This window comes from Plectropomus leopardus, chromosome 22 (genome assembly GCF_008729295.1).
Source record: "Plectropomus leopardus isolate mb chromosome 22, YSFRI_Pleo_2.0, whole genome shotgun sequence".
NCBI classification, from domain to species: Eukaryota; Metazoa; Chordata; class Actinopteri; order Perciformes; family Serranidae; genus Plectropomus; species Plectropomus leopardus.
Window position 1 is genome coordinate 25416085 of NC_056484.1, and position 19467 is coordinate 25435551.

Consider the following 19467-nt stretch of genomic DNA (forward strand, 5'->3'; position numbering starts at 1 on the left):
AATTTCAAACTGATGATTTCAAATGTGCATAGTAATTTTTTACATATCTGCATAGTTGTACTTGTATTATTTTGGATGTAACTAATGTCAATGATCATTTGTTTTAGAAGTGCAACAAGGGCTGCAGCTAGGATTTTAGCTTTAGGCTCAGTAAAAATTCCATTTAGTTTTAGAAGCTATTGGATGATGTCAGGACTTCAGCTTTCAGAAATTAGTAGAATTATATAGTCCTAGCACTTTATTACAAAATAACTGGCCTGTGAAATAGATCAACACAATTTCATCATGCAGGTCTATAGGCTGTTTCATTGCCCTTTCCACACTGCCAGGAAGAAATTTCTGGTGGTCATACCTGAATTCAGGTGGAAAAATAGTAACTAATAACTGAGAATGCTAAAATGAGGCTTAAAAAAGTTGTAGAATGTGCCCACCTGTGGATAAACCCAAATATACAAAGCATATGCTAGTTGTAAATATTAGTTTTGGCATTGACTGCAACAATTGTGAGGGACTTACCCTCAAAGGGCTGAAACTGTTTTTGTATAAGTTATTTGAATTTTTCCAGAATGTTTTAGTAAATTCCTCAAAATTGTACACGTATGACACTTTCACCAAAGAATAGAACTTGTGACCAAATGCCACCAATCAAATATGACTCCAACCAGCCTGGAGGGGAGCACTACGAAGGCCCAAAAATGCCATTTGGAAATGTCACACCGTAAGTTTGATTCATTTGAAATTGGACACAAAAGTGCAGCTCAAAGTGCTCTACAAAAAAAGCCTCAAGAGCCTTTAAAGTCAACCGCACTAGATTTCAGCCATTTTGAACCCTTTGTAAAACATATTTTTGAAATCTTGCTCAGCACATAAGCAGACCTAGACAACGAAGCTTGCAGGATATGTCAATGTCAATGGGGTTTGATCATAAATTAATGAGCATCTGTCCGATCGTCAGAAAACCTGTCAAAGAGCCAGGTGCAACTGCTCCAAACATGCCTGGAAATGCACCTGGAAAAACAGCTAGGAGCGCCTGGAATGGGGCCGCGTGCACATACTGTGTGCGTGTCCAAAAGTGACATTGTCGAGAGGTGCGATTCCGTGCCTTGAGTGGAAAAGTTGAAAATATTTTAACTTCTATGCATGCCTAAAAACCACCAGAGAACACCTCATGTAGCAGCAAAAAAGGAGTGCCCAACCTGCGTGCTGTACCAGAGGTAAACAATGGTTTTGCTGATGACGCTTCTCTTGCGACACATTTCGGTGTGATTGCCCCCTTAGTCATCTTTAATGCACATGTGGGAAACTGTCAAAGATCCGGAGCATTTGTAGCTTTGATCTTTTAAAGGTCCATGCTGGCTTGATCCTGCAATTGCTGCCTGACAATATTATAGAAAAAAAAGAGAATATAAGAATTTGAGGTGCCTGAATATTTTTCTTGATTAATGACAATTAATAATTTATCACAACTGCTGTCAATTCATTATTTTCTGTTTATCTGCTATTCAAGTTATCGGGTAATAACCAGTTCTGACCTGTAAGGTTACATATTGAGATGGACACAGCAGTATTAAATAAGCATAGTTTTTGTCCATGCTGTCTTATAATGAATTACTTGCAAAAAATGGTAAGTTTAACTGATGGAGATGTACTCTATAGAGTTGTATCCTGTGAGAACGTGCATCATTTTCTTTATTAGCTCTTGTGATTGCAGTAACACATGTTCATCCATGAACATGAGGCAGATGTGTGAAATAAACTCCCATTAAATGCCTCGCTTTCTCGTTAGTGGTTCATTTTCTTCTCCATCGATCCTGTTCCGTCCTTCAGCACTTTTCCATGCAGAGTAATTGGAGAGAGTATGTTGGCGGGGGCAGAGTGTTGCGCTGGCTGCTCCCGCTGAGCTGCTGCCAGCAGCTACCGCTCTGTATTGAGTTGTGCAAAGAGCTAAGATCCAGCCAAACGCTGAACTGTGGCTTCGCCCTTGGCACATAGTCGCTGTTCTCATTATTTAACCCTGTAGCTTTCTGCATCTTTCTCAGAGCAGTTGGTGGTTTTAAGCGATGGTTTCCAAGCTAGTGTCCTTGAGGATGGGCCCAGGTGGTCCAGAATGAGGCTTAACAAAGAGCAGTTAGATCTCACTCTTACATAAATCACAGGAATACATCTCAGTGAAGAAGTGACCAAATTTTAGTTGAAGTTGCCCACTGGTATATGTTGTGTCCCACTCATCTTGCTCTCAGTCAGGTTGCCTAATGACAGATTTTTCCAGCTAGGATCACGTCTCTCTTGGCAAAAAAAAAAAAACAATCCAGCCCTGTCATATAAAATATAATATCTGGTATCAGAAATCACTGCTGATAAATGTTAAGGGAGAGGGAGGGACTGGGTCCTTTTAGGTGTGGTCTGTGATTCAAATCCAATACACTTTTTGTCAAATTAAGCTAAAATATATTCTCACAGTCTGCTAGTTGTCCATTGTGTGTGTACTGAAAAATCTGGTCGTTATACACAGCCCCACTCTGTAAATGGGAAATATACTAAGGAGCTCAGACCAAGCTTCACAACACTATTGTAGCCATAGCAACAGAAAGCGAGGGAAAGGGCTGTGGTAAAAGAGAAAGCCAGTTGTAGCAAGAGGAATGGTAAATCTGGCTACACATGCTGTGATGCTGAAATCCACAACACATTATCAAGAAGGAGAGATGACCAAGAAACAGCCACAGCAGAGAAGTTTAGAGGAACAAAAAACATAAAAGAAGGGATATATATGATTAGACTAATGTTAGGGTGCAGAACCAATTCAACATCAGAGAGGCTTTTCAGCAGGGGAGAAACCCCTGACAGTTGAAAGGCATAGACAGCTCAAGACAGCTGAAGATAGATGTGGAGGTTGCTCTGTTTCTGGGTAACATTAATTCTGCTTTTTCACAGAACTGATACCAAAAGGTCAGCTGTGAGTATCGCTGTCTGGAGCTGCTTACTGTTACTCTGTGAAAATGTGTCGTCCTCTCTGCATGTTATCTTTGCAGCATAGACTGCAGCAACAAATCGGATTGAACATCAATCAATACATCAATATTTAAGTGTGTCTGAGTGCATAGAAACAGAGTAGCAGGTGCCCGCGACTACCAGTGTATGCAAGTGTGTGTGAATGGGTCAACGAGACTCATAGTGCATTGAGGGGTCAAAATGACTTGAAAAGCACCATACAAGCTGAGGTCCATTTACCATTACTCTATAGGGAATGGGAACTGCATTCTGTGAGTGGTGCTGCCATCTTAGAAGGATAAGTGTCAGTAGTTGTATAGTAATTTATTGTGATGGCTGCCAGTGTAATCATCTGTCAATCATTTATCATCAGAAATGTAGATTTAAGCCTGAAAAAAAATGCTGATTTAAAGGGAAACTCAACTCAATAGAGGTAGCCGAGCAAATTATTTGAAAATTTGAAGTTAGTTAATGATTTTGATCCCTACAGACCTTTCCAGCTTGCCACCCATTAACCATATGGTCCCTGATGTCTATCTGGTGTTTAGTGTTAGCACCTAGCAAAAACCTTAAATCTTTAGAGGTCCATCTATCCATCCATCCAGTCTACAAACAGGTGGGCACAGGACCTTCAGATCTACAAGCCAAATGCCATCTACATAAATCTCTGAACGAAGATAAGCTGGCTAATGTTCATGCTAACTGAATGCTAACAAAATGGCAGCTAATCATTCATATTTGCCGCTATCCTTTTCTGTGTTCCAATATGACAGAGCAGAGGACTCTGGTGAGAGAAGGAGCGGAGGTGTGTGATTTATGGTGACTAAGAGTTGGTGTGTCAGTGGGTTTGTGTGCTGTACCGTTCTTTTGGTGTATTGACAAAACAGACTCAGGTTCACAAGCACCTCACTTTACTCGGCAATGTCACACAATACAGATAACTGCGCAGCACGCTCCAGCACCTTAACACAAAACAGTATTCACAGAGTTCCAAAAAACTGTCATATATGTTTCTACTATACAGCTGCTATGTGATCATTATACCACAGTACTGCTGTGGAATACTACAGTAATGTTAACATTACACTGCTTAGATAGCAGTGCGCATCCATGAGTTTGGGGGGCAGAGCTTCTGCAGGAAGACTTGTGTCTGTTTTGGTTTTGAGTTCCATTATCAAAAGTCTGTCTTCAGAATCATAGACTCCACCTTTTAGTTTGAAAGTTTAAGAGGATGTGTGTTGATAAATCACATTACTGTTGTTCAAGACGGACATAAAAACTGTTTCAGCAACCCTTCTCCTGCAAAACATGGGGAAGATGGTTTTGCTTCTGTAAAAATAGGAAATCTTTTGCCTGAATAGGAACATAAAATTATCTATGTGACTTCTAAATAAGACATTTATATTATGTGACCCTCAATTGTAAGTCCCTCCATGTTAGAAATATTAAGGTCAGTGTGGTAGATAGCTTTGGCTCCGCAAAATATAGCCTGAACTTTGTTTTATCAGTATCCAGGTCAAGTTTTAGGTCTTAAAGATCATTGTGCAGAATGTTAAAGAATGCTGTAAGTTTTTGTCTGTACAGAATCAGTGATATGATACAGGACAGTGTCTTCTGCATACAGATGGGCATGACAGTTTCCCAAAGAAGAAAATATTATTTTTGGTATAAATGTGAACATGGGGGTTTCAGTTGGGCTCATTAACTTGAATGGAAGTTCTTAGTCATGTCTCCTCTGTGTTTTTTAGTCATGCGGAGGAACCCTTTCGTGTTGGACGGTTGCTGTAGGAAAGGGTCCCGCAATGCCCTGCAGGAACTCTACAATCCCACACAGGTAAGAGGCCATCATGCTGGCTTTCTCTTTGAATATATCTCTCTCTTTCCCTCTTGACCCTCATCTCTTCCTATTATTAGTCTCCTTCAGCTGTGAGAGGTCTGACACACCAAGGTCCTCTGAGGCCCTGACCCTAGCTGCCTTAATTTTAGCATTTTTTGTGTTTTTTTTTGTCTTTTTTAGCTTCCCTATTCTTACATGTGGGTGTCTGCTCAGTCCTGAGTGTGACATGTGTGTCAATGCCAGAATGTCAAGGTTGAAGTGACAGCCATTGAAGTGTCCACCCTCCAGAGAGACCGCATCATGAAAACTCCAGGAGAGAGTATTATATAATGGTTGTACATATTCAGTCTGATTGTTGGAGAATGTTACAACAAACCCGAGGCGAAAAAGCCATCTTCAGGCTTGCAGGAATGAGAACAGACAACAAGGGACAAAACAAGGGCAGAGTTCCTGAAGTTTATCAGCTTACCTCTGTTAAGGTCAGACAGGAAAGAATAAGCAACAAAATACTGTGTTAAACATCCGCAGGTAGTATTCTTTAATTGTCTCTGTGAACAGCAAGACTGTTATTGCACTCAGTCAGTGCCTGTTCCAGCCAGTGAAGCCTCACATCATCTAGCACTCCACAATATACAAGATATAAAGTGCATCATGAGATAGGAGCTATCTGAGAACATGACACCTACTATAACTGCATGATGGCTGACATGAAATTAATGTATATTATGATTCTATTTTTCTAATGAGAAGATTGGTGGTTTGATCCCCAGATCTTTCAGTCAATATGTTGAAGTGTTTCTGGACAAGATACTGAACCCCAAATTGCTCCCGATGGCTGTTCCATCAGTGTGTGAATGTGTATTTATGTGTAAAAAAATTAGTAGCGGGTGAATCCTTTTCCAGTAGCCTCAGCCACCAGTGTGAAAGGGTGAATGTCACTCATAATGTGAAGGTGTTCTGAGTTTTCAAATGACTAGAAAACAGCAATATAAGTGCAGGTCCATTTACCATACACATTAGTCGGTAGTTTATAGTGAGGACAGATGGCAGAATGAAATGGAGACAGTGACAAAGGTTTTAGCGAGCTGCGTATAGCAAGACACTCTTGACAGACACTATTAATAGTTACTATTATAATTGCAAAAGGCATGATTTTGGTAAAAGACACCCGTATTAACAAATTAACAGTGAAAATGTGGGGGAAAGGGTCTCATATCCACTGTGTAGATTCATCCTATTTCACCAACATTTTAAAAACGTTATAAGTTATCTTAAAGAAGTATATCTGCAGTGTCACACTTAACCCATTAACTATGATACTTGCGTATTTCACATTCACTACTCAGTCCCTCCAGAATTTTGTGATGTTGTAATTGCAACGATCCATGCAAATCCGGCCAAAACCTGCGGATTCTGTTCGACTTTGTCAACTTTGGCAATTTTGTCCAATCACTGAAACTTTAACATAAATTTGGCAAATGTATACAGTCTCTTTTTATTGTAGAGCTGCACACAATGTATTGATTCACTCCTCAATGTCCCTCTGACCCCCCTATGTTTATCATGAGAGAACTTTTGCCCCAGCGACAGACAGTACTCTGTACACACATAAGGATAACAATGAGGATAGTTTTGACACCATATTGCTTGTATTCAGCAGGGCCAAAACCTTCCAAAACCATGTCAGCCACATGAGCAGAAATTAACTGTGTTTGAGTGAGTGAGGGAAATCTGCAGCTCACAGACAGACTGGGAGCTGATCATTCAATGTAGATATGGTTTTTATACAGCACATAGACAGTGGGATATTTGTGTGACTTTGAACAGCTGTCTGTGCAGATTATGCTTCACTAAAGGCTCAGAAACAGACTCGGACTGTGAAAAAATGCAGGCTGTCTCTGGTTACCATGGAGACAACTGAAACTTTTTGCAGAAGCATAAAACATAAATTTAAAATGTCACTCTCTCTGCTCTTTAATTTCTGTTGGGCAACACTCTTCAAAATGTCGAGCACCTTACCATAAATAAGGCTTTAAGCTGGCAGAGAAAGCAGTGTTAAACCCGCCTCCACCCCATCCCCCACACCATCACAAATATATTTAAATTCTGTGGGAAACAGTTGTGATGCTTACTGAGACAGATTTTTTTGCATTTTTAACCTGCTTCTAACCACAATTTCATGGAAAAAAAAACCTTGAAATATCACACCTTGTATCGCATTTTCTTTTAAGAAACGCTGCCACGTAATCAGGCATTTTAGGCCGCAACAATCCTAAAAACTGCCCACAAAATCCTGGAGGGACTGATTACTGCTGACCACTTTCAAAGTAAATTATGCATTTTAGGATGATTTCGTCCTTCCAGGCAGCTGTTATTTTTAAGGGTAAAAACATTTTTTTGGCACCCAACTCAGTTAAGATGTGGCTGCCAAAAAAGTGTTGCATTCATGAGCTTTATATAAGAAAATGAAAGACAAAAGAGCAAATGTTGTGAAAAGGATAATTCTAAGTGGATCCATGATAACTTTAAAGCACCTGTGCACAGTTTCACTGTGATTACACCTTTCTTTTAAGTCTTTCTGATGGCTTTGAAAAAACGAGAGCAGTGGCAGTTGGAGCAGTCTGTGTAGTTTTAGCTGCTGTCAGCCGGAAAGTGTGGTGCCTTGCAATGTTTGTGGTTTGCTTGTGGGTTTTTTTTTGTGCATGCTTGGTGGTGTGTCCCCTTGTTCTCTTGTGTTGCAGGGGCTGGGCGTGGCTTCCGGGTGCTGGAGCTCTGAGCACACTTCCTCACCTGCGCCTCATCTCCAATCACCTCCCCCATAGCGTTAAAGCTCCTGTTCCACTCTTCACTGGCGCCAGATTGTTTCCCACCTCACCAGTGTGCCATGCCGAGCTCCAGCGCCTCGCCACTCAGTCCCTAGCCTTCGTGCTCAGCCGCTCGCCTCCCTCACCACCTCGGACAATCCCTGCATTCTGCTCTACCAGCCTCACGCTTCCCTTCACCTCACCACTGCCACCAATCCCTCCAGGCTCACCAGCTTCCTCTGCCCTCTCATGCTCTCTCATGCCCTGGCTCCCTTCAGCCAAAACTCCATTCCCTTCCTCATTCATTTCCAAAATCATTAAAACCATGTTGATTGTTCTCTCACTGTCTATATGTTTGCTCTTAGGTCCTCCCCCCTTTGGTACCGAGTTGCTTAACAGGAAAGACTGTTTTCCCAGAAAACAAACAATTAGTAATTTGCATAAAAAAATAACAACATGTGATTAGAATATTAAAGTATTGCTTTATACAGCAACAAAAACAAGCACCATATGTGGTCACTGTAAATCACATCTTGACAGCACTAAATTAAATACTGTCAGCCCAACAATCAGATCAATACAGACAAAATACAGGACAATAGCATACAATATAACAAAACCATCAAGCTTGTCCAAATTGCAAAAATTCAAACAAAAGATATTGCAGGTGTCAGAGAGAGGGGTGCTACACTTGGTAAAAGGCTATGCTTTATTACAACTTGAATTTTAGTTTCTGTAGTTGCTTATCTTAGAATGCAGTAATCAGTAGAAAAATGCCCAAAGGGGTCCAAACAAGGGTGAGTCATCAGACAAGCAAACAGGTTGCAAGCAATAATTCTGCCAGATAACATTGCTACGACTTTAGTTTGATGTTAAAGCAACAGCAAGCATACTCGTAATGTCTGCAGTAATTTGTTGTTTAATTTATAAACTGTGTGAGCTAGGTTTGTGCTGGTGTAAACATTTTCAAACCAGTTTGATATAAAGCCCCAAACTGGACAGGTGTGCTGAATTTTACCACTGGGTGTTGTACTTGAATCAGCAGCTGCTCTTGAGTGGAACATAATGATACTGTGTCCCAACAAATGTGCGACTGACTATCAGCACCACAGACTGTTACATCACAAAACACCCCTAACCACATTGAATCCATTTGGCATGCACTCCTTTTTACATAATGTAAACAAACCACATAAATATCAGCTGTGTGCTTGAAATCAAGCTGGAGATGTAATCATTTAACAGATTGGAGGGTCCTTAATGTCTTCCTACATTTGTACTTTTTTGTTTTTATCTTTTTAAAGATTATTTTTTGGGCATTTTAGCCTTTATTAGAAAGGACAGAATAGCATGAAAGGAGGAGAGAGAGAGGGGATGACATGCAGCAAAGGATCTCAAGCGGGAGTCGAATCCAAGTCCGCTGCAGCAAGGACACCGCCCCCATTCATGAGGCGCCTGCTCCATCCACCCAGCCACTGATGCCCCCCACATTTGTACTTTTGAAACAAAAGACATGTTTTATGTTGGGATATTTAGCAGAAATATGTATAATGAAACAGCCTCGTCATTTAACAGAAACTTTCAGTACAATGCTATTACAACCAACAGAGCTGCAGCTGTACAAGCTTTCAAGCTTTCAGGTTATAAACCCAGCTGTGATAGTTTAAAAAATGATGCTCTTTGGCACAGGCCCCTGAGTGTCCTTGCATGCATCAATAGTTACCAAAAGCAAAGCAACTTAATGTTCGCTGTGATGAATTATCAATATCAAGCAAGTGAAGTGAAACCAATGGATGGCTTGAAGGTAGGAAATCAATTCAATAACTTAATGCTCTAAAAGGGGTTGGCAAGGATGAAAACTATCCACAATTTGTAGTTTATGAGCTTTGTCATGCAAAACCACTTTTTCCCAAAATGGATTTCTTCAACATTATGTAGGGAGGCCTGTATATACTATATATATATGTATTTATATATATTGAGAGAGAGAGCAAGAGGCGAGCACAGGCTGAAGAGCACTTTGTTGAGTAGATGCAGGAGAATAGGGAGAAGAGGGAGACAGAAGGACACTGTTGGAGGTGATGTTATCACTGTGACTGACTGGATAGTTTCTGTTCCTCCTCTGTTCTCTCATCACTGTCCCCCTCGATATCTACCACTTACTGTCTGCCTGCCTTTGTGGTCTGCAACTAACCGCGATCTCTTTCCATTCTCACACCTCCAGCTGTCTCTCCGCTCTGCCTCTTCTGTCCACATTTTCTCTGTTGCTCTCTTTTTCTCTATCAACCATTTATCACTGTGCACCTTTTAAATGTATTTGGGGGGCTTTAAGTAGTTTTCTGGACAGCCAAGATTAGACCAGGTACACGTGGACTCAGCGTAGGTTCATTTTCTGTGGAGGGTTTTTCCACACGTTCTCACTCATGTGAAGTCTCATTGATATATGACTGTGTGCAGAGGGAGGTGTTACTGCAGCTAGAGTAAACTCTAGCAGGATGCTCTTTCAGTGTTGAAGAAAGAGAGCCATGGCTGTGTGTGTGTGTGTGTGTGTGTGCGTGTTTGTGTGTGTGTATGAGAGAGAGAGGGAGAGAGAGGGAGAGAGAGGCAATTTGAATGGTGAACCTTAAGAGCGGGATTGTTTTGGCCATATTTTAGCAAAGATATTTTCACTCCACTGGTTGACTTCTGGTTTCTGCCTTGGTTTGAGGGTTAAACTAAAGGTCATTATGCATGCAGTGTTGAACTAAAAGTAATGCAAAGAATATTTTGAGAAATGGCTTGTTGGTCGGACACCAAAATTATGAATCATAAAGTAGCTATATTTGGATAATCTGGACCTTGTCTGGTTAAGTTAAAGTGCTTTTTAAGGTCCAGTGAGTATGATTTTAGGAAATTTTTTGGCAGAAATGGAACATATGGAACAATATAAGAAGTATCTTTTCGTCAGTCCCTGTGTCTGCGTGGGTTCTCTCCGGGGTCTCCGGCTTCCTCCCACAGTCCAAAGACATGCAGCTCAGGTTGGTTGGTGACTCTACATTGCCCTTAGGTGTGACTGTGAGTGTGACTGGTTGTCTGTCTATATGTGTCAGCCCTGCAATAGTCTGGCGACCTGTCCAGGGTGTACCCCGCCTTCCGCCCAATGACAGCTGGGATTGGCTCCAGCCCCCCCGCAACCCTTACGAGGTCAAGCGGTTACAGAAAATGACTGACTGACTGACTTTTCGTCAGTGTATAATCACCAAAAATGAGCTGTTTATATAAGAAGCAGGTCCTTGTCCACAGACATCTCAATGTTGTACCACCATGTTTCTACGGCACAGAAAGGACAAATCAAACAGGGTTGTATGCATTTTTGTATGTTGGCCAGATTAGTTAGCAGCTCCATTTTTTTTCCTTTTTAATCAACACCATGATCCCTTCTGCTGAAGCACAACTTATCAGCATCGGGAAAAGTTGTGTGGAGTGGAATGAATGCAGCAGACCAAGAGAGGATCCCCACCAACAGCAAACTCTGAGCAGCCAGTCAGACCAGAAGGGACAAACCAAACCAAAAGCGCCGGATGAAAAGAGGGGGGAGAGCTGGCATCAGGGCAAGGCTGGCCCAACTTGGACCGAGAGCTGTTCCTCTACCAGGTCTTCTTCTGGCTAATGTCTGATCATAAGAGAATAAAATGGACGAGATGCGATTGAGGCTCACTAAGCATCAGAAGATCAGAGAATGCTCTGTTTTCATCTTCATAGAGACATGGTTAACCCCTAACATCCCAGTTCAAGCTATCGCACTGGATGGGTGGACCTTGCTGGGAGTCGTAAGGACACAAGAGAGCAACTGGATGGAATTTTCATAGTAGCTTCTGATTTTAATTAACTCATCCTTCAACTCCAAAGATGTAGCAGGATCAACGTACAAATGTAATTTTGTTTTTTAAACTTTGTTTAAATAAGTGACAAATAAATCTACCTTCTACCTTATTTATTCAATATCATTACCTTTTTAAATCACGTTTCTGGCTTTTTTTTTTTTTTTTTTTTTGGAGAGGAAGATACCTCTGTTGGTAATTTAACTCCCTGTAAAAACTTGATCCTGCATCTGTATCTTGAATTATCAGACAAAAAAAGTGAGCACAAATGAACAGCTACAAGGTTTAGTGATCTGTTTGTGATGAGCCAAACAGAGTTGGAGAAACACTGATTTGTAACATGGACCTGCTTTATTCACTGTTTTTACCAGTTCATTCACCTACGGGCTATTGCACAAAAGTGAAAAGAATTCAGAAATCCAGGATAACAGAAAAAGCGAGGCCTGACCTAGTCTCATCAGTGACTCCTGGCTTAATCCATTGCACATTTGCCAAACAAGGGTGAGAAGGTGTGACTATGTGAAACCAGGTGTGAGTATTCTGGATAAGTGCATGCTCACAGCTGTCATGAATAGACCACATGTGTTGATCACAGATACACAAGTGCTGAGTAGTTATATTTGGGATATACAGTATAATGTAGTCGTTAACATCACTACTTTTTGTCAGCGGGTCTTTGTCTCTTTAGATAATAAATTGTATTCATTATTCATTACTTTTATCTGTAGCTGCACTGACTTGTCATAATAACCACACAAGGAGACACTTGTTACTTTTTCAAATCAGTTGGACACAAAAGTTAGTAGTGGAAATTAATAATTAATGAAATGTACTATGAAGACCAATTGCTAACACTTATAAAAGTAACAAGTATTTAACAGACATTTTTTTGCTTCTCGGCCGCGTTCATCCACAACGCCACACAGAGTATCTGTGGGAGGGTGAGAGCCTCATTTTTGACTTCACTGAAAACAGCTTTGCAACTTCATTGGCCATTTCTTATCATCTCAACTATCCTAATAATAAACTACAGATATATGTTACATATTCATTGAACTTCTGAGAGCAACATAACCAGGAGGACACGTGGTATTGTGGACAGGAGTGATGACTTTTAACTGTTTGGCCCTGGTTTAAATCTCCCTCATGGGGTGCACATTACCTTTGACTTTACTTTTATAACAGCAGGCCTATTTTAATGAATTACAGAGTAGAAGTCTATTTTAATGCAATAAAAATTAATAAAACACAGAGGCCAAGAGGACCATGGAACACACTGACTGAACAAATAAGGCACCAGGATTAAACCTGGCTGTCAGCCTCGTCAGGAGTACAGAATTAATCTCCATGGTAATTTATTTGCTGTCTGCTGTCAAAAACTAAACTTAAACCAACCATAGGGCTATTGCATAAAACCTGGATAGCGGATTAATCCAGGATTTTTCAGGTATCCAGGCTGAATTTAGCTGTGACTCAGTTGCATGAAAACAGAGGCACATAAATTACCATGGAGATTTATTCTGTGCAGCTAGCCTGCTACCGACCAGGCTGACAGCCAGGCTTGTTTAATCATGGTGCCTGATTTAGTCTGTCAGTTGTCACTCCGATTGGAAATGAATATTCAAACTATTCCATGGTCTCATTGGCCTCTTTTTTATTCATTTTTATTAGCCTGCATTAAAATAGAATTCCACTCTGTAATTCAGTAGTAGGCCTGCTGTTATCATTTTCAGTGTAAATTTCCAGGTAAAGTGCACACTGAGAGAGATTTAAACCAGGGCCAAGCAGTTAAAAGTCAGCACTCCTGTTTACAATACCACCTTTCCTCCTGATCATATTACTCTCAGAAGTTCAGTGAATATGTAACATATATCTGCAGGTTATTATTACAATTGTTGAGATGATTAGAAATGGCTAATGAAGCTTCAAAGGTGGTTTCAATGAATTCAGTGATGGGGCTCTCAGCCTCCCACAGATGCTCTGTGTGGCGTTGTGGATGAGTGTGGTGCAGGTAGAACATGTCGCTTTATTAAATACTTGTTACAGTCTTAATAGCATGTTTCTGGAACATTAAGTTCGCCTGCTGACTTTTAAGGCAAACTGTCCAACTGATTTGTAAAAATAACATTACCTCCTTGCATGGTAATTATGATGTGTCAGTGCAGCTGGAGGTAAAGGTAATGAGTAATAAGATCTAAAGAGACAAAGATCATATCGAAGGAGACTTGAACACGAACCCCATGGGCAAAAGTCAGTGGCAGTGGCCACTTCACTATATTCATCATAACTTTGTAGAAATTAAGTCTGTACTTCTTTTACTGCTTAGGCATATAACTGGTCTGCTGTTGTCTGTCAGGCCTTTTCTCTTTTTGATTAAAATGTCCATATTTCTTTTTGTTGCACATTAAATGCTTTACCTCCTCGTACATTTCCATGAGAAGCTGCTGATCACTTGCTGAAAACTCCACCGCACACATCTTCTTCGTGTCTGTATTAGGACAATCTTGTGATCCACACATGTGGTCTATTCATGAAAGCCGCTTACGCATATTTATCTGGAATCTAGATGGTATCTGACCATGTGTTGGGCCACATGGTCAGATACCAGCTAGATACCGGGAAGGAAACTCATTTCCTTACACAGTAACAATCTATAATCCTCACGGAAATGTTTTTTTTTTTCTTCCAGAGGCATGTAGACACCATTATTTGCAAGCTGAGGCCTGGCTCCCAGTTAAATGCTTTCTGGTATTAAGAGATGAGAAGTGAAGCTGGTGAAAATGGTGTGAAGATTTGGGTTTGGAACTGGGATGAATTATTCAAAGCACTAATAGAGTGTCACATTTTGTGCGTGTGTGTCTGTTGTGTGTGTCTGAGTCAATTAGTTTGTTGTTAAGTATCTGTGTTTTTAATGTCTGGATTTGTCTGAAAGCCTTTTTAGATACACCAATTTAAAATTGGGTGGCATGGTGGTGTAGTGGATAGCAGTGTTGCCTCCCAGGTTTAAACCAGGGTGGGTTTGCAACTTTGGGTGGGGGAACTTTGAGAGTTTGCATGTTCTTGCCGTGTAAGCATGAGATTTCTCTGTTTTCTTCCCACACTCCAAACAAACGCAGGTTAGGTTAATCAGTGACTCTAAGGCAAGACACATATGCATGATGCCATCATGCATATGTGTATGGACAACAGGGGCAGTGAAGAGCCAAAGCAGACAGGTGATAGCACTGGTGGTGCTTTTCATCATGCAATTGTCTTCATTGCTACGATGATGGCAGGGCATGTACATGCAGCAACCTGTAGCTCCTTAGATCCTTGCTACTTTTTTGCTAAATTTTGCTATATTTTTCTATCTTTTTCTCAACACCATGGCTCTTTCTGCTGAAGCACAACTTTTCTACAATAGAGAAGCACTTATCAACATCGAGTAAAGTTGTCTGAGGTTTGGACTGAATGCAGCAGACTGCGAGAGGATCCCCACAAAAGGCATATGCTGAGCGGCCAGTGAGACCAGAAGGGAGAAACCAAATCGAAAGCACCAGACGAAGAGAGGAGGAGTGCTGGCATCACGAGGCTGACCCGACATGGACTGAGAACTGTTCTTCTACCAAGCTTTCTTCTGGCTCATGTCCAGTTGCAAGAGAATAAACAGATGAGATCTGATTGAGGCTCAATCAGCAACGGGAAATCAGCAGCTTCTCTGTGTGCATCTTCCCCGAGACATGGTTAATCCCTAACATTCTGAATAAATCAAACACTGGATGGGCAGACCTTGTTGGGAGCCATAAGGACACAAGACTCTGATGCAATTTCAAAAAATGCACTGCAGGAATTGAATGATGCCATCAGCAGTAACATGCCCAAGCATCTGGGGGGAATTTTCATAGTAGCTGGTGATTTTGATCAATTCACCCTTCAACTCCAAAGATGTAGCAGGATCAAGGACAAATGTAATTTTGTTTTTTAAACTTTGTTTAAAAAATGACTAGTACATCTACCTTCTACCCTTTAACTTCTTGGCAGAATGAGAGTCATGTACTGATTTTATAGGCCTTATATACCAACATTGTCGCCTTTTCTGCCTTAATCTCAGCAATAACATGATAGTAAACTCCTCAAGTGTCACCATGTCTGATGTTTATATCACACACATCCAGTAGTTGCATACAGCCTGATCTCTCTCATGTGCCCTCTAGAGGTCTCCTCCAGCAGCATGCGTTGCTTATAGGCAAGTATATTTACAAAAATGCATATGATGCAGCCGTATGCAGCCGGACATGTGTATGTGAACGCATGGTTAAACAACAAGCATATCTTCGGCCTGGACCGTAGGTGTAAATATGAGTATGAATGGTTGTCTTTATGTATGAGTCTTTTGATAGTCTGGTCATCTGTCCAGGCTGTACCCTGCCTCTCACCCAATGACTGCTGGGATAGGTTCCAGCCCCGCATGACCCTTAAGAGGATAAGTGGTTATGGCTAAAACGTGAATTAATTATTTAAAATGTCAGCATGTTGGGCAGAGAAAGAACACAAACAGGAGAAACCCTAACCCTAGACTAAAGAGTATCGCCTATCTCTGCATTTGAGTGATTGTATTGAGAATTCTTGTTTACCTGTTATTTGCAGAGTTTTAGGACCCAAGTCACATGACTTAACTCAAGCCAGATTCGAGTCACAAAGTTGATGATGTGAGACTTTCTTGACTAACAATGATAAAAGACTGAACTTCACCTTGACTTGCATATTGTTTTTGAAACATGATTAGGTGACAATGGAGAAATCAGTCCTCTGTGCTCTGGTTCTATATATAGGGTCTATTCCCAGTCTGACATGCCTAGAATACCTCCACAGGGGTCTCCGGGAGACTCCTTGGTTGGATACTGAGGCACCTTTACTGGGTCATTTCACTGTGAAGAAGTTCCACCCGAGGCTCCTTCAGAATGTCCCTGTGAACAAAGCCTATTTTACAAAGCACTTACATCCATGGTCTCATTCTTTCAGCCATTATCAGATCACATGGACAGAAGGGAGGATTGATTGCTAAATTAAGACTGACTTTTGGCTGAATGGTGAAGACTGTACAAAAAAAAGCCAAAAAAATACAAAACAACCTGCTTGGAAATTTAAAGAGAAGATAATCTACTGATCAATCCTGGTTGAACATCCAACAGTTATCACTGGAAATGCTTTGAATGTGAATATTAATCACGTTTTGAGTGGTCATTTTATCATGTCATACATGTGTTAGTGCCACTAGATGATACCTGTCTGGATTGCTTCACCAACTGCAGCCCCACAATTCCTTGGATTAGTTTTGTGTGTGTGTGTGTGTGTGTGTGTGTGTGTGTGTGTGTGTGTGTGTGTGTTGGTTTCTCACGCTTCTCCTCCCCTCCTCCTTGGAACTGGGCCCCTGGGTCAGATTATGCAGTGACACAGCAGCAGAAGCTGGCACCAATTTCAAAGAAACATTGCACCTTTCAGCCACAGCAAAGACGCTAAAGCAGCTGTCTGAGTCTTGCGCTGTTGTAAAACCATCAGACAAGAGCAAAGCTATACGCTGCAGGTATGGGTATAGAATATGTGTGTATGTGTATATGGGAAGCTAGATAAGACATTCTGGGTATAAAGACAAAGGTATTTAGAGGATGAGGCTTCACTGTTGTTGTTTCTGTCTATCTCTGAAGGCTGCATATGAGCGTGGCTGGTGAAAGGAGGTGAAAGGAGAGAGACAAAGGGAATTAGATTAGATGTTTTGCTCTCTGAGAAGATAAACTGTGTAGAGAGAAGAGGTAGTATTATACAATAGCTGCAGAGAATATAAAAATGTTGTGTTTTGTCATTATCAGAAGGAAATTTCATGAGCTTGACATTACAAGTTCTAATCCAACTGGGACCCTTAGTGCATGTCATCCCTGTTGTCTTTCTCAAGAAGGCGTTAGGCTCATTGTTTTACTCACTAGCGGTCACCTAAAAAATATCCAGTTTTAAATACAGTTTATCATGCTTCATATATCCCCCTAAATTTCATGTCCAAAATCTGTTGGTTTTATCTTTTAAGAGGAACAGAAATAACATTACCTCAGTACTACACTCAGTCCCTGCATTTATAGCAAGGTGATTGTATCAAAGGTATAAATGGCAATCAATTAAAAAAAAACATACAATCTGTTTGAGCTCATGTCCCGCCTCCCAGAAACCTAGTCTGCTCTGATTGGTCAGCTGGTGCTCTCTATGCACATTCTATTTTATTTGTTGCATTGTGATGTCACCATTTTATGGAAGTAAACACTGAAACTCAAAAAAGCTGTTTTAGGCAGCTTAGGAGCAGTGTCTTTTTAAGGAGAGAGAGCCTCCTTATTACAAGCACAAAACTGCGATACAAAACAATACAGACAAGGTTAAAAGCATAACAGGTTCCCGTTTAAATTATTATTCATATCATGGCAGAAAAAATTCCTTAAAATATCACAACTTGTATAAATTAGCAATTTTTTTAGAAAAGCTGCTGCTGAAAGAGAGAGTTTTCTTTTTTAAATCACATTGAAATATATGGAGTTGCACTTGGCCATAATACACACCTCTACTATGAAAATTACATAACAAAAAGTAAGGAAATTTGTGTTTGGTAGATTATTTCTTTGTTGTAACAATGCTTCTTGGCAATAAATCTTATACCGTTGGAAAGCCTGATGATTTCCCTTTTATGGTGCCATGCATAAGCAACATGCATTTGTGGGACAATCAGCAGAACCGAGTATGTCAGATGTGACCATGAAAAATTTGTCAAATCTTCTCTGCCCCTGCCTTGAAATACTTGAAATGTGCAACCATAAAAAATTTTTATGGTGCAATAATTCTTTATTTCACTGTCTCAACTGCAATATTTGGTGCAATATTTCAACCACAGCAATCCTCTATGTTCTGTACTCAAATGTGCAATATTCTTCCAACTCTTGAACATAGGCTATATTGTGACACATATTGTATATATTGTATATATTATATATACAATAATATATATATATATATATATATATATATATATATATTCTTTTTTTTATTCTTACTTGTGTATGTCATTGTTGTTCATTGTAGCATTGCACAACTTGTAATTTTTATATTTTGAACTTACATACTAGTTTTATACATTGTGTTGTAGCATAAGGCACAGTTTTATATTTTACACACTTCACACACTCAGCACATTATCCAGATTATAATTTAAATATTCAAATATTAGTGTTAATTGTCTATTATTGGATTGTATTTCTTTTGTATTTCTTCTCTTTTTTGTATTTCTTTACATTTACATATTTACACACTTACATACTTAGCATATACTTACATTCCTACATTTAAAAAAATACACATTGTATTAATTGTTAACTATATACTTGTGCTTGTACTTATTTCTACTTGCAACAATTCTCTATGCTTACATCAGAACAACTGTAACAAACTACAACCTCCCCCCAGGATCAATAAAGTATTTCAGATTTCTGAAAATAATCAAACCAGAGATTGAAGCTTGAAGCTACACACACACACACACACACACACACACACACACACACACACAGACACACACACACGCACACACATAAAATATATATATATATATTTGTTGGAATATATTGATATGTGGATAATCCTAAACCATCATAGGTAAGTTACAACACTTTTTCTTGCAAGTTGTGATTGTTTCTTTTTCTGATATAAGTGGTTATAGAACCTGCTGTGGTGGTTGTATCTTGAAATAAATCACATCACAAGATTCTCAGCTTTCTGGTGATATGCAGCATGCCATATACTGCATTGAATGGCTGCTCTATTAATAGCACAATGTAATCATGATGTGTTACGGTCCGCGGGCAGGCCTCTTGCTTACTTGTTGATTTAACCATACGGCAATATGGTCCAAGACTACAGCTTTCATCTCACCATACATAAAGGGGCACAAAAAGGGAGGCTTGCACCG

The 19467-nt window shown here is 40.2% G+C and overlaps 1 protein-coding gene across 1 annotated transcript in view; it reads left to right on the forward strand.

Annotated features, from left to right (window-relative positions):
- Nucleotides 1-19467, forward strand: part of chst11 (carbohydrate (chondroitin 4) sulfotransferase 11) — a 172030-nt gene that overhangs the window by 120589 nt on the left and 31974 nt on the right. Inside the window, exon 2 of the mRNA XM_042510939.1 lies at nucleotides 4737-4822. Coding sequence (XP_042366873.1) covers nucleotides 4737-4822 — 86 coding nt within the window. The remainder of the gene's footprint in view (nucleotides 1-4736; nucleotides 4823-19467) is intronic.